Source organism: Hoplias malabaricus, chromosome 17, assembly GCF_029633855.1.
Source record: "Hoplias malabaricus isolate fHopMal1 chromosome 17, fHopMal1.hap1, whole genome shotgun sequence".
NCBI classification, from domain to species: Eukaryota; Metazoa; Chordata; class Actinopteri; order Characiformes; family Erythrinidae; genus Hoplias; species Hoplias malabaricus.
The window spans coordinates 15,900,953-15,914,836 of NC_089816.1; the positions used below are offsets into that span (position 1 = coordinate 15,900,953).

The window sequence follows — 13,884 nt, forward strand, 5'->3', positions numbered from 1 at the left end:
GGGAGTGTCCATTCTATACAGACAACACACCTCTGCTCACCCGAATGCACAGGAACCGTTCATATGCTGAATTTATTAATTAGTTCATTCATTGATGCTCTGGAGCTGCTTAATAATGAGAATCCCGGTAGGTCCAAAGCTTATCTGGGTTTAAAGCCTAACTGGACTGTAACCCTTATCCAGTTCAGGGTTGCGGTGGGTCCAGAGCCTACCTGGAATCATTGGGCGCAAGGCGGGAATACACCCTGGAGGGGGTGCCAGTCCTTCACAGGGCAACACAGACACACAGACACACACACACACACATTCACTCCCACACTCACACCTATGGACACTTTTGAGTCGCCAATCCACCTACCAACGTGTGTTTTTGGACTGTGAGAGGAAACCGGAGCACCCGAAGGAAACCCACGCAGTCACAGGGAGAACACACCACACTCCTCAGACAGTCATCCGGAGGAAACCCACGCAGACACAGAGAGAACACACCACACTCCTCACAGACAGTCACCCGGAGGAAACCCACACAGACACAGGGAGAACACACCACACTCCTCACAGACAGTCACCTGGAGGAAACCCATGCGGACACAGGGAGAACACACCACACTCCTCACAGACAGTCACCCGGAGGAAACCCACGCAGACACAGAGAGAACACACCACACTCCTCACAGTCACCCGGAGAGTGACTCGAACCCATAACCTCCAGGTCCCTGGAGCTGTGTGACTGCGACGCCTACCTGCAGCGCCATGGTGCCGCCCCAGGGGAAGACATATCATATATAAAAATATATCTATTTATAATATGCAAATAAAGCTCATTAAACAAATAAACAGAACTGGTGCTGTGGAGTGTGCAGAAGTTTGTTTAAGGTGTTTAAAATCTACACAGAACATTTTTAAATGATTATTTGACTTTATTCTTAAGCTGTGGTCTTGGGGGTGGTCTACAGTGATAAAGATATTCAAGTAATTCAAATGATGCACATTTTGTTGTTGCTTTTAATTCTCCCAAACACACACACACAGAACACACGCTCGTTGTGTGTGTGTGTGTGCGTCTCTCTCTCTCTCTCTCTCTCTCTCCTTTTACTGTACCTCCCCTCGGGCAGCTCTCTGTCTCTCTGTGAGGATGGGCTTGTCTTAGCCCCTCAGCTGCTCTACTTCTGCTGTTGGGGAAAATTCTGATGAAAGTGTGCAGGAGGGAGGGAGAGTACCGCGCTCGAGCTCCGTTCACTTTAACAGCGCGAGAGCCCTCTCCGCTCTTCAGTGGACCTCAGCACCGGAGCTCCGTGGACCGAACCCGCACAAATCCGGACACGGGGATGGGTTCGTCTTTGTTGTCGTGAACAAGTTTGTTGCTGCAGCGCTGCTGGGCTTGTTGAGGAGGTCGCGTGTGTTTGTGTGTGTGTGTGTGTGTTTGTTTCTTCACACCCCCCTGGACTCTGCTCATAAAGCTCCAAAGTTGCGCTCGCGAAGTGGACATAGCACGAGAATGGTGCTGCGCGCGGGGGACGCGTTCCTGCTGCTCTACGCCTCGAGCGCGCTGCTCCTCAGCGCCGTGTCCGGATCTGAACGCTACTGCAGGACCCTCCGGACCCAGGTGAGGGGCATGAGGAGAGACGGACACAGCCCGTTCCGACTTCGAATCGAAGGGGACCCGGTCACTTACCAACCGGGGAGCACCTACAGAGGTGAGGGCTGGGCGAAGGTGGGAAATACCGCGATATCACGATACGTCAGGACGTGTTTACAACAGTTGTTATTACGACAAAAGCGTGCAGACGACTTAATAATGCACAGGAACGACTTAATAAGACACGGGGACGAGTAACCTCACTCTCAGTTTAGAATCCTGTTCCCACGCCTTATTAACTCATTCCCACGCATTATTAAGTTGTGTGTATGCCTTCATTTTATTAAGAAGGGGTGACACCAGCAGGGCTCTCTAAAAGTGTGCTCAAATGACATGTTTTGAAGATAAAAAATGTAAGTGAACATTATCTACAGACAACTACGGAGCCCTGCTGGGGACATTTAATGTTTTGGAACAAAGTAATAAGGTGTGGGGAATGTATGTATGTGGTGTGTTTATGTATCTCATTCCCACATATTATTAAGTCATACACATGCATTATAAAGGAGTTAAGGTCAAACATATACATAGGCACTGTGTCTTTGACTTTGCAAAACCTCATATCTCCAAATGGTCATTTAACAGTAGGGAATGGAACTCAAAGCCTTAGTGAACAGTTTATTTGACATGAATCATTTAATTAAAAAAGTGTGAGTCTGGACTAGGAGTCTTCCTTCTTTTGCATCCAACTTCGTCCTCACGGAAACGCTGTGCTGTAGCTCAAATAGGGCTCATTTATTATGAAAACAACATTTATCACATCAGCAATAAAATGTGTTAATATTGCCTGCCCCTATACTGTGAGCAGTATATAGTCTCTGTCCAATTAAAAACATGTAATATATATATATATTATTGGAGAGCAACAATATGCAAGTCAACATCCAATTGTAAATGAATCACTTATGATATTGCATCATATTGTTGCTTTTGATTTGGTTGTACTGTGTCACAATAAATAGATCTCAGTGCTGTTCAAAGAAGTTAGGGAAGTTAATGTTGAAATCCCCAAGCACTGTATACGGAACATGCCAGTGCATGGACAGAATGGATACACACATCCGAAAATCCAGATTATACTCTGTTTAATGTCATTGTTGAGGTCTGAACCTCCATTTAGAGTCTTTGATGTTAGATAATATATACATTCTGAAAAAACTCAGAGACTCCTCTTCTGCGGCGGTGATAGGAACCAGGGTTTTGTGATGTGCACAATGCAATCCCATAGACTCCCTGCATGCAGCACACTATTATAAATGTGTATGTATGATTAGTAATATTAACTTTTATCAAAACACAATAATCTAAATCATAGTCTTGGCCTGCTGTGTATGGACAAGGTGCATTTGATAACTTTCTGTGAGGGTGCTTTTAGAGACTTCAGACGTCTGGTTCCCATCACCATCACTGCGAACTGTCCTGACAGAGTATATGTTCCTATTTCTGGGAAAAAACAAAAACAAAAAAAGCATTTGACTTCACACCAGTGTAAGTGCCTTTGATTACAGTTGTAGACTTTTATAATTAATATGCAGATATTTTGATAAATCTGTTGAATTCCATCTTTAAAATGAAGAAATTTCTGTGTCTGGACATTTCTGAGTGCAGCTGTGCAGACTCTGGTGAATTGCTGGTCACTGCTGTTTAAAGTATAATGTTAGTGTAAGTGGCCCAGATGCCTCAGTGGGGTCCATGCCAAGCGTACCTGCGCTTGCATGCCTTTTCTGATGGTCCTGGTTCATGGGAAAAGCACACAGAGGAGCGCTGAGCTCATGCTAATCACGCTGATGGTTTGCGACTTGCCCCAGCACACCTTAGAAATCTGGCCTAGCGTTTAGTTAAGTTCTGCTACATCTGACCTATATTTCTCTCTCAATCTCTCTGTCTCTCTCTCTAGTGAGTTTGTACACCTCCAGTCCATCCTATTTCCGAGGTTTCACTCTGATTGCTGTGAAGGAAGGAAGGGAAGGATTCAATCTCGACGATTTTGCCGGCAGTTTCAAGGTGAGCGGAAGTTTTTGGTGACCCTCTTTTCACTGTCTTGTTGCTGATGAGACCACATTTCTGAAAGTGGTGTGTGAGCTTTGCTGGGACCATGAAACAAACACCTTTCACCAGAACTGTGTTTCATCGTTCTCCACCTTTTCCCATAAAATATCAAGCAAAAAAAAAAACAGACATTTTTGCAGAATGAGTGATTTTTTTTTTAAACACTGGCCCAAAGCTTAACTCTCAATGCTTGGCATCAGCAGACTGTCTGAAACTGCTGTGGCTTGTTGACTTACAGCTGGACCCAGATTGGAATGTGAGAGTGCTGGTGTAATTCACATGAGTTTACGCCTCTGCGAGTTTAATTTCCCCCAGAAAAATGGGCAAGTTGAGACTAATTAAAGCTGAACTTGAGCAATTGGAGCAATGAGGGAAAATAAGCAGAAGGTCACATGTTGATCCTTAAACACCTAAAAACTCTATTACATTGGTTGCAATAAAATATTTTAGGGGCCAAATTGATGCCAGTGAAGAGCAGCTTTGGCTTTCCTAAGGCACCCTCCCTTATTTAAAGAAACGTCTTTGAGAATGTACATTTAAATGTAACATTTAGAGGAATTCCACATGATGGTGTGTCCACACCAACGGCCACCATTTAAGTCATGTCCATTTCCCACCAATTGCTATACCCATGATCACACAATGCTACCTAGCGGTGCACTATGAAAAATTGCTGTAAATTTACAGCAAGTCTGCTACAGTATTTTATTGTAAATCACAGTATTTACAGTAAATTATTGTATTATTCAATTACTGTAATATGCTGTAAATTTGAAATACAGTAGTGTTCCTGTAAAAATACGGTAAATGGCTGAGAACTCTGCTGCAAGTATTTTACTGTAAAATTTACAAGAATTTTTTTACAGTGTGGGTATGAAGGCTTGAAAAAGCCCAAGATATGGCTGAACCACTACTACATTATTTAAAGCTCCCACTAAAGCAGAGCCATTGGGTAAATCAACACACTTGGAGGAGAACACTTACTCCCATTTTTCTATGTCACTAATGTTGGCTACCATCACACTGAGCCATGGGAGATGGAGGGTAATACAGCCTTACCCATCCAGACCGGGAGAGAGAGAGACAGTGAGAGAGAGAGAAAATATGATTATGATCTCTTACATTCCAACTACAGACAGTTTCCTACCCTATCTCAAAATGGACATCATGCTGTTTCTGCAGTGCTGAGCCCAAAGTAGCAAGAACAAAGGTTCTGTTCTTTGTATTACAGGTCAATGAAGCATCACAATGATTTTGAAGCTGTAAAAATACTATCTAGTGTTCCACATATGGCATATGACTTTCTTGCTCATAGCTGAAGTGATCTCAGGAATATGACGTTGTGTGAAACTCTGGCCTGAACATACTGATGTAGATGAAGAGATAATTGTCAAGAAAAGCCTCTTTCCTGGCTTCTGTCCTGGAATGTGTCCGACGTCTCATTCAGAACACTGAGCCTTCTCAGACAGCAAACGCAGCCTCTGGAGATTGCGCTTCAGTTTAAACAGAGTCTAATCTCAGAAGACAACTTTCGAGGAGAAGTGCTTTGCCATCTAAGACGACACAGCTGTTGGGTATTTACATGAGACACACATTATAATGGTGAGAAAGTAGGACCTGGGGCCTCATGTATAAAGCCTTCGTACACAAAGGGTTGTAAAAAAAAAAGAAATCGTAAGTACTGATCATAAAATGTGAATTTGTTGTAAAACAAATGGCAGCGCAAGTGAGGTGACTTTTACAACGAGTGTTGCCCTGCTTAGAACTCCATGTCGTAGGCCCAAGTGAGCATCGTAGAAGGAAATGCTGCCTCAGAACATGGGCCCTGATTTAGAAAACATGTCTTAGAACAGGGAATGAAGTCAGTGTCTTACTTTGCTTATTCTGTGTTTATTGGGGACCAGGGATATTAGTGAAGTTTTAGAACATGAACATTTTATGTTTGGTAACATTAATGTTCTTGTCAATCAAACTGAGTGTGTTGTCAGAGCTTCATAGTTACAGCATGACAGGGAAAGTAGAAAAGAGTCATCAAAAGCATAAATGTCACCTGTATCAATATTTCATTTGTTGAATAAATTATTGATGAACTAAAATGCTGGAGACGGATGCAGAGGGCTGTTTTGTTCATTTACATTTATAGTGCAACGCCAACAAAATAAGACTTCACTCCAACTCCGTTCCTGTAGGATCTGAATTTTTTACTAAAAATGTCATTCGCTCATACATATTTCATGCGTATCATATTGTATTATTTTTAAGGCAGCCCTCTTATCACGATGCAGATTAACTCAGCTAATGCATATGATAAAATTTGCATTATATTTTTCTCCTTCTTTAATGCTGTTTGTGCTCTGGAATCAAAGTATGTTCTGGTGAATTGTGGAGCCAGATCTTATCTTGTAACCAGAGCACACGTCTGGGGACAGCCATTACAAATTCTGAACTAAACATTTGTGGAATCATAAACTTTGTTAAAGTAGGAACAACCTGAGAGTGAAATCTCTTAAGCAGTCTAATGCAAAATAAAGCTGGAATTGTAAGTAATAGGGAAGAGTGCAGTTGTCAACACTGTCTGAAGAAAAACAAGCTTCTTGTTAGTTTATTATCTGGTTAGCCTGGCTAAAAAAAAAAAAAAAAAAAAAATTCTCCAAAAGAAAAAAAAAACCCTGAAAATTAGCTTGTATATGTGTAATCGTGATGAACATGAGTGAGTATTGAAAGTAAATGCACTTCAGTGGTATATAACCCAAGCAAAACAAGCTAGCTAATACAATGCTATAAGTAGCTAGCTAATACAATGCTATATGTAGCTAGCTAATATAATGCTATAAGTAGTTAGCTAATATAATGCTATAAGTAGCTAGCTAATATAATGCTATATGTAACTAGCTAATATAATTCTATAAGTAGCTAGCTAATATAATGCTATAAGTAACTAGCTAATATAATGATATAAATAGTTAGCTAATATAATGCTATAAGTAGCTAGCTAATATAATGCTATAAGTAGCTAGCTAATATAATGCTATAAGTAGCTAGCTAATATAATGCTATATGTAACTAGCTAATATAATGCTATAAGTAGCTAGCTAATATAATGCTATAAGTAACTAGCTAATATAATGCTATAAATAGTTAGCTAATATAATGCTATAAGTAGCTAGCTAACATAATGCTATAAGTAGCTAGCTAATATAATGCTATAAGTAGCTAGCTAATATAATGCTATAAGTAGCTAGCTAATATAATGCTATAAGTAGCTAGCTAATATAAGGTTATAAGTAACTAGCTAATATAATGCTATAAGTAGCTAGCTTGTTTTGCTTGGGTTATATAACACTGAATTTGTGCCATCATTCTGCAGTCAGATCATGCTCATATTATGAAATCTGGATCTAAGCCCTTTCCTTAATAAATGAGCTTTCTAAAAATGACCACTGTCGCACCATGTGATACATGAACAGTTCCAAAACCAATACTGTTTGTCTTATAGGCTTCTCGGTGTTGCTGAATTCTCTGGTTCACAAGGTCACTAAGGAGTTGAAATGGGAATTTTGTAGCGTGTGAGCTTACACTGCCTCACACTGAATTTACCAAAATCCCAAACAGAAACCTTTGGACAGGAAGCTTTGTCAAGATTCCTATTTTGATGTGGTTCCAGTGAAGTACAGTATACAAAAATAAATCCACAAGACAATGTGTATTGAGTTTTGAGTGTATGTTTACAACAGAGCAGGAGTGAGGCCTAGAAATCTGTTGATTGCATTAATTCTGAAAAAAATAATTTAAAGAGTTTAGAATGTATAAATAATGCATGATGCTGAGTGCAGAAGGACACAGTTCTTCTGGGTTCTGTTGATTGAACTCCAAACATTTAGCCTGGTCTCAACCTGAATTTCTACATTTATTTCTTAAAAAAACAAAAAAAGTCCCAGGAGCCATACAGTGTGTACAACATATAGATCATTCATTCATTGTCTGTAAGCACTTATCCAGTTCAGGGTCATGGTGCATCCGGAGCCTACCCAGAATCATTGGACACAAGGCAGGAGCTCACCCTGGGGGGTGGGGGGGGGGGGTGGTGGGGGGTGGGGGGGCGCCAGTCCTTCACAGTCCTTCACACACTCACACCTATGGACACTTTTGAGCCACCAATCCACCTACCAACGTGTGTTTTATTTTTACAATTTTTTTGGACAATGGGTGGAAACCCACAGAGCGAGACTTGAAACCACAATGTAACTGCAACACTACCATGCCACCCCACATATAGATCACATTTTGGCAATGTGTAAACAATACATTTCAGTCTTTTTTACAGAGGTACATCAGGAACTTCAGTTACCTACTGAGCATGAAACATAAAAAAAAAATGTAAACATGCAATTATTTGTCATTTGTACAACCTACAATTGAATGTATCTTCCACAATGAACTCATCTGTGGCGGTGAACTCACACACACACATATACACACTCTAGTTCACTATGGGCTGTAAACACACACCCAGAATGGCAGGCAGCCATCCCCAGCGCCCAGGGAGCAGTTGTGGGTTCGGTGCCTTGCTCAAGGGCACCTCAGCCAAGGACTGAGGGAGAAAGACAGTGCTGTTCCTTCACTCCCACTGCCCCCAATTTTCCAGCCGGTCATGGGAATCAGACCAACGACCTTTCAGTCCAAAGCCCTCTTCTCTAACCATTAAGCCATGGCTGCCCATCAACCCTAAATCTAAACTCTAACCATAAAAACACCATGACCATAATCCTATCCTTAACCTAAACCTATTCCTGTCTAACAGCAAGTTCCTAAAAGTTAGAAACAGCAGATGTTCCCCTGTTGACATTCTCCTAAAACAGCAGCGCTCTTTCAGTTCTTCTACAGTCACGTGTGTTTGAAACAAATTACCTCAGCCATGTCACAAGTGGATGAAAGCTTGCACAGTGACCATGACATAACTATGAATCATAACATCTTTGTTTCAACATTTTAGAGCGCAGATTTGGGGACAGGTTCAGTGCTGTGCCCTTGTTATAGCAGTGAAGTTTGCCAAAATCAGGCACCAAAACTGTAACAAGTTGTTCCCAGAAGTCTGTTCCCATTGTGAGATCAAACCTGGTCCCACGAGAAGAGAAAATCATTCCCCCTTGTACAAGGCAGTTAGGCAGGGTCTGAGAGCAAGAATAAGCAGTTCCCAAAGTAGCAATCTAGATGTCGAGAACACACTGACCCTGGACTCTTCTTGGCTTCCACACTTGTCTGTTCACATCAGCTACTGAGTGATGAGGTCCTTATTAACAGATGTCTCCAATCTCTTTTTTAAACAAATGCATTTTGCAAATGCTAAATCGGGTACTTGAGTTTTTGGAGCTTTGTCTGAAAGGAGCCGAGGGAAACGCTGGGAAAGGAGAGACGTCCCATTCAGCCGAGTGTTAGAGTAGAGTTTTAAAGTGTAAAAGCTCTCATACATAATAACCTGTGCTTTCGCAGTGTTCTTCATCAGCATTAGTGTCTCCCTGCTGTCCTAAGATCAGCCTCATCTCATCTGGAGTGCTGCCTGAACAGTGTGTGTGTGGTAATGAAGATGCAGTGCTAATGTATATACATTTTTTTTATAGCAGTTCAAACATATCAAACATGTCAGTGGCTGTGTCCCCTTTAAGTGATTGAAATTTGACCCACAGGAGCTAGTTAGGCTACTCTTCCATGTTGGCTACTGTAGAATATGCATTTGGAGCATTTTGTCTGTTCCTGCTTTGTCTACTTTGTAAGAGAATTGTTATTAAAGAGTTGAAAAGGAACACGGTTGGACACAAAATTGCAACTAATTAGACTATAAGGCAAAAGGTGCATGAGCCGACATGTGATTGATGCAAAGACATATATTGGGATTTTCGAGAGATATATACACTGCCATTAAAGCAACATCTTTCCAGGAGTCCATGGTTATTTCAGCAAGACAGTACCAGGCCTCAATATAACATAAGACAAAGCTTTATTGATATATTGATTTACAGTGTGTTGTTGGCATCAAATTATACATTTATTATTGTTAACAACATACAACCAGGTTGGTCAATAAAAACATTGGGAATCTTTTCTTTATGCTTTGTCAGATTAATAAGGCATGACAAGAATCGATTGTCATATTTACCTACTCGGGTGACTGTCTGTGAGGAGTGTGGTGTGTTCTCCCTGTGTCTGCCTGGGTTTCCTCCGGGTGCCTGTCTGTGAGGAGTGTGGTGTGTTCTCCCTGTGTCTGTGTGGGTTTCCCCCGGGTGACTGTCTGTGAAGAGTGTGGTGTGTTCTCCCTGTGTCTGCCTGGGTTTCCTCCGGGTGCCTGTCTGTGAGGAGTGTGGTGTGTTCTCCCCGTGTCCGTTTGGGTTTCCTCCGGGTGACTGTCTGTGAGGAGTGTGGTGTGTTCTCCTTGTGTTTGCGTGGGTTTCCTCCGGGTGCCTGTCTGTGTGGAGTGTGGTGTGTTCTCCCTTTGCCTGCATGGGTTTCCTCCGGGTGACTGTCTGTGAAGAGTGTGGTGTGTTCTCCCTGTGTCTGCGTGGGTGTCCTCCGGGTGACTGTCTGTGAGGAGTGTGGTGTGTTCTCCCTGTGCCTGTGTCATGTGGTAAGGTTAACCCTACCCTGCCACTCCAGTTTAAAGTTTAAAGGGGACATATTCTTCCATTTTTCTCTGAGTGAACACAGTTCTATGCCGTAATGAAAGGTCTGTGACCTGCTTTGGTCAAAACCCCACAGCAGCATTCTCCCCCTGTCTAAACAGCCTTGTTCAGAATGGCCGGTTTCAGCGCCTGTTCCTTTAAATGATAATTTATAAATGATAATTTATATTTAAATGATAATGAGCTCCCGTCCCGAGCACATAGCAGTGAGTAGCAAGAAGCAGAAGCTCTTGTTTTTAGCTGCTTTTGCTCTGTTCTTTTTCTAATGTGTTCTTATTTCTCAGTTTTTAGTCAGTGTGCTTATTTATATTTATATATATTTATATCTGTGCTCTTTGTGTCTGTTTTGCTCCATTTTACCTCGCCTTTGTGTTACATTAAACACTCAATGTAAGACGCAGCACAAAATCAGAAATGCATGTTTTATCTGAGTTTTTCTGCCCACAAAAAAAAGCTTCACAGTTCGTGGGTTGGCAGGCTCCAGACCCCCAAATTAATATGTGCATTTACTGAACAATTGATTTTTTCCTTAATAGGCTCCATTTAATAGCTATGATCTGCCTTTATCCTCAAGAGAGCCCTCTGAACTGCTGTGGCTTCATATGTTTGATGGAATCTTAATGGAATAGAATCTCGATTTAAAAAAAAAAGGCTAAAGCAACAATAGGTGGTATTTTTACCTTAAAATTACAGCTTCAAAATCATTGTGATGCTACATTGACCTGTAACAGCAAGAAAAAAAGCTTGTGTTGTTACTACTCTAGGCTCAGCACTGCAGAAACTGCACTATGTAACTTTGGGAGGAAGGTAAGATTTGATGTTACTGCACCACTCCAACTTATCCCAAATGTATTTGGAGCATACAGAGCAGATCCACTGCTCCTCCACTCAGTACCAGAGGATGAGAGGGGTGGGGAGGAGGGCTTTAAAGCTTGTAATTAAAACTTGGCATTAGGCATGGTGACTTTAGGCTCATGTGCAGCTGCTCTAGAATGTCCCATTTCCTGTCATGCATTACTCTGGAGATTATACACTAGTTGTGGCTGCACAACTGAATCTTTATGTCCCCTGGGTGGACCTTACATTCACTGAATTCACTAATTATAAGAGGCTTCTAGAAACTCTTGGACATATGGTGCATATCAACAGTATTGAACTGTTTTTCTGAGGAACAGATAATGCAGAGAAGTTTATGATTGCTGTCCAGAGGGACATAGTCAGTGCCAGGCGGTGCAACATCACAGAAATGGGGCAAACTACTAAGTTTCAAATGGCAAATTAAAATTAGCTCCTCAAAGCTCTGGAGGGTCACAGAGCTGTTTTATTTTTCCTCCGCCGAACCTCATCTCGAGCTGTTTGTAGCCAAAGTCTGTTTACCATGCCTTGCAGAACTGTCAAAACTCAGTACAGTGCTTATCCGTCTTGCAGAGCACACACACACATCAAGAGCCTGCTCCTTTTACACTAACACAAACTGACGAATGTGTCTTTGAGCCTCACCAGAAGGGCTCCAAACAAACCTCCAGACATCTTGCTCCAGCTCTCCGTGCACTTGTTTTAAAGGCTAAGAACTCAGTTCCTCTCCAAAGCTGAAACATCCGCAGCTCCTCCAGGAGAAATGAGGGTTTACTCGGAGCATGCCAGCTTCAAGCGTTTTAGAGAGAGAGAGGGAGAGAGAGAGAGAGAGAGAGAGAGAGGGAGAGAAAGAAAGAAAGAGAGAGAGAGCATGAGAGAGAGAAAGAGAGAGCATGAGAGAGAGAGAGCATGAGAGAGAGATCATGAGAGAGAGAGCATGAGAGAGAGAAAGAGAGAGCATGAGAGAGAGAGAGATCATGAGAGAGAGAGAAATAGCATGAGAGCAGTAGAAAAGGGTGAAGAGGGAGAGAGAACAGGAGGGAAAGAGTGTAAAAGAAATAAATTGAGTGGTAAAAGAGGGAAAATGTGGGGGAAGACGCGGGAAAGAGAAGCATTGAGAGAGGAATAGATAGAGAGAGAGAGTCAGAGTGAAGAATATGAGAGGAAGAGAGGAGAGGAGGAATATGAGCGATATAGGGTTCAGGCTGCACACCAGGAGCCACAATTAAAACAAACACTCTTCTCCCTTCTGCACCCCTCTCTTCCTCTCGCTCCCTCATTTCCCCAGATGCCTGCCACTGACAGCCACTTAGAGCCAGCGTTCTTGCTCAGGAAGCTCTGCTTGGGCCACTCTTACTTCTCTTTATCTCGTAAAATTGAAGAATTATTGTCAGCTTGCTGGATATTTGCATAGATTATTTACATTATTACTGATATGGAAACTATGGAACAGGTTACAGCTTATGTTCTGTACTGGCAATTTCAAGTAGGTCTTCACCTGGTGATGCCTGAGTGATTATTCTGGTAATGTCCCACAATATTGACAATGTATTAATAATGCTGTCATCTGTGGACGTGGATCCCCCTTTAAAACTTTACATCTAGCATCCAGCCTTTTGTAACTATGTGTAATGATGTGTTATTTTTCTCACACATTTACCCCTCACAGTGGACTGATCAACCACATTAACTGCATCTAATAGCATTCAAACTGTGCTCTGTTCTGTTAATTTCATTTTATTGTCTCTGGATATTGTCATGTTATCTTGAGCTCTGGAACAGAGGCAGTTATCAGAGTAAATCTGAATGTATTTGTAGTGTAACTTTATGTAGGAGTAAACAGTGACAGTGAGATGTGTTTAGATGTCTCTCTGAAAATGTATGCTCTTTAAATTTTGTAGTATGCCGTTGCAGTCCAAAGAAATACCTGTATCTCCATTTTTGAAAATATTTAAGTATTTACTGCATCATTTGAACACAGCAGCTGTCCTTCCCTGCACTGGGGTGGTGGGGAAAAGCATGTGCTTCCTCCAAGACGTGTGTTGTCAACCACTGCCTCTTTTCACACTGCTGCTAAAGCGACATCACCGGACAGCCCCAGGCGCCAAAGGTCCTGGCTGGCACAATGCTATGTGATGAAGGGAGGGAGGGGTGAGGTCAACAACTCTCTTAAGAGTCCCAGCCTGGATGGCTAAGGATCCCCCAGTGAGCAGTGATCTCCTGATGTTTATTCCACAGGCCACACAGGAACTTTAGCCCCAAATTCTCCACTGATTTCATTGAGCTTTGAGTGAAAAATAATTAAAGGAAATGTAAGAAGATGCATATCAAGGTCTGTTGGCCATGTGGGACTGAGGAGGGTTGGAGTAAACAGAAGTGGGAAGTAGACAATGCTGGGTGTTGTGGGAAAGCTTCTGCTCAGGGCTGCGTGAGAGCAGCAGGGCAACACGACTCAGGACGCTCCCAACACATCTGTGCATCTGGAGGAGAGGGGCCGAGGTGCGGGTGGAGTGTGTCTAATTACAGCCGATTCCCTGGGGAGAATGTGTGCATGTGTGAAAAGAGAGAAAGAGCGAGAGACACTGGCAAACTGACAGAGTCTAAAGTGTCCTCCGTTAGTGTCTGGCATTGGAAAGCTCTCAACTACACTGCCCACCAAACACCCAC

The 13,884-nt window shown here is 42.3% G+C and overlaps 1 protein-coding gene across 1 annotated transcript in view; it reads left to right on the forward strand.

Annotated features, from left to right (window-relative positions):
• The first annotated feature begins 1,118 nt into the window (after window positions 1-1,118).
• The window catches only part of spon1b (spondin 1b), a 115,777-nt gene continuing 103,011 nt past the window's right edge, over window positions 1,119-13,884 (forward strand). Inside the window, exons 1-2 of the mRNA XM_066649442.1 lie at window positions 1,119-1,697; window positions 3,537-3,643. Of these exons, the coding sequence (XP_066505539.1) occupies window positions 1,499-1,697; window positions 3,537-3,643 (306 nt within the window). The 5' untranslated portion in view covers window positions 1,119-1,498. The remainder of the gene's footprint in view (window positions 1,698-3,536; window positions 3,644-13,884) is intronic.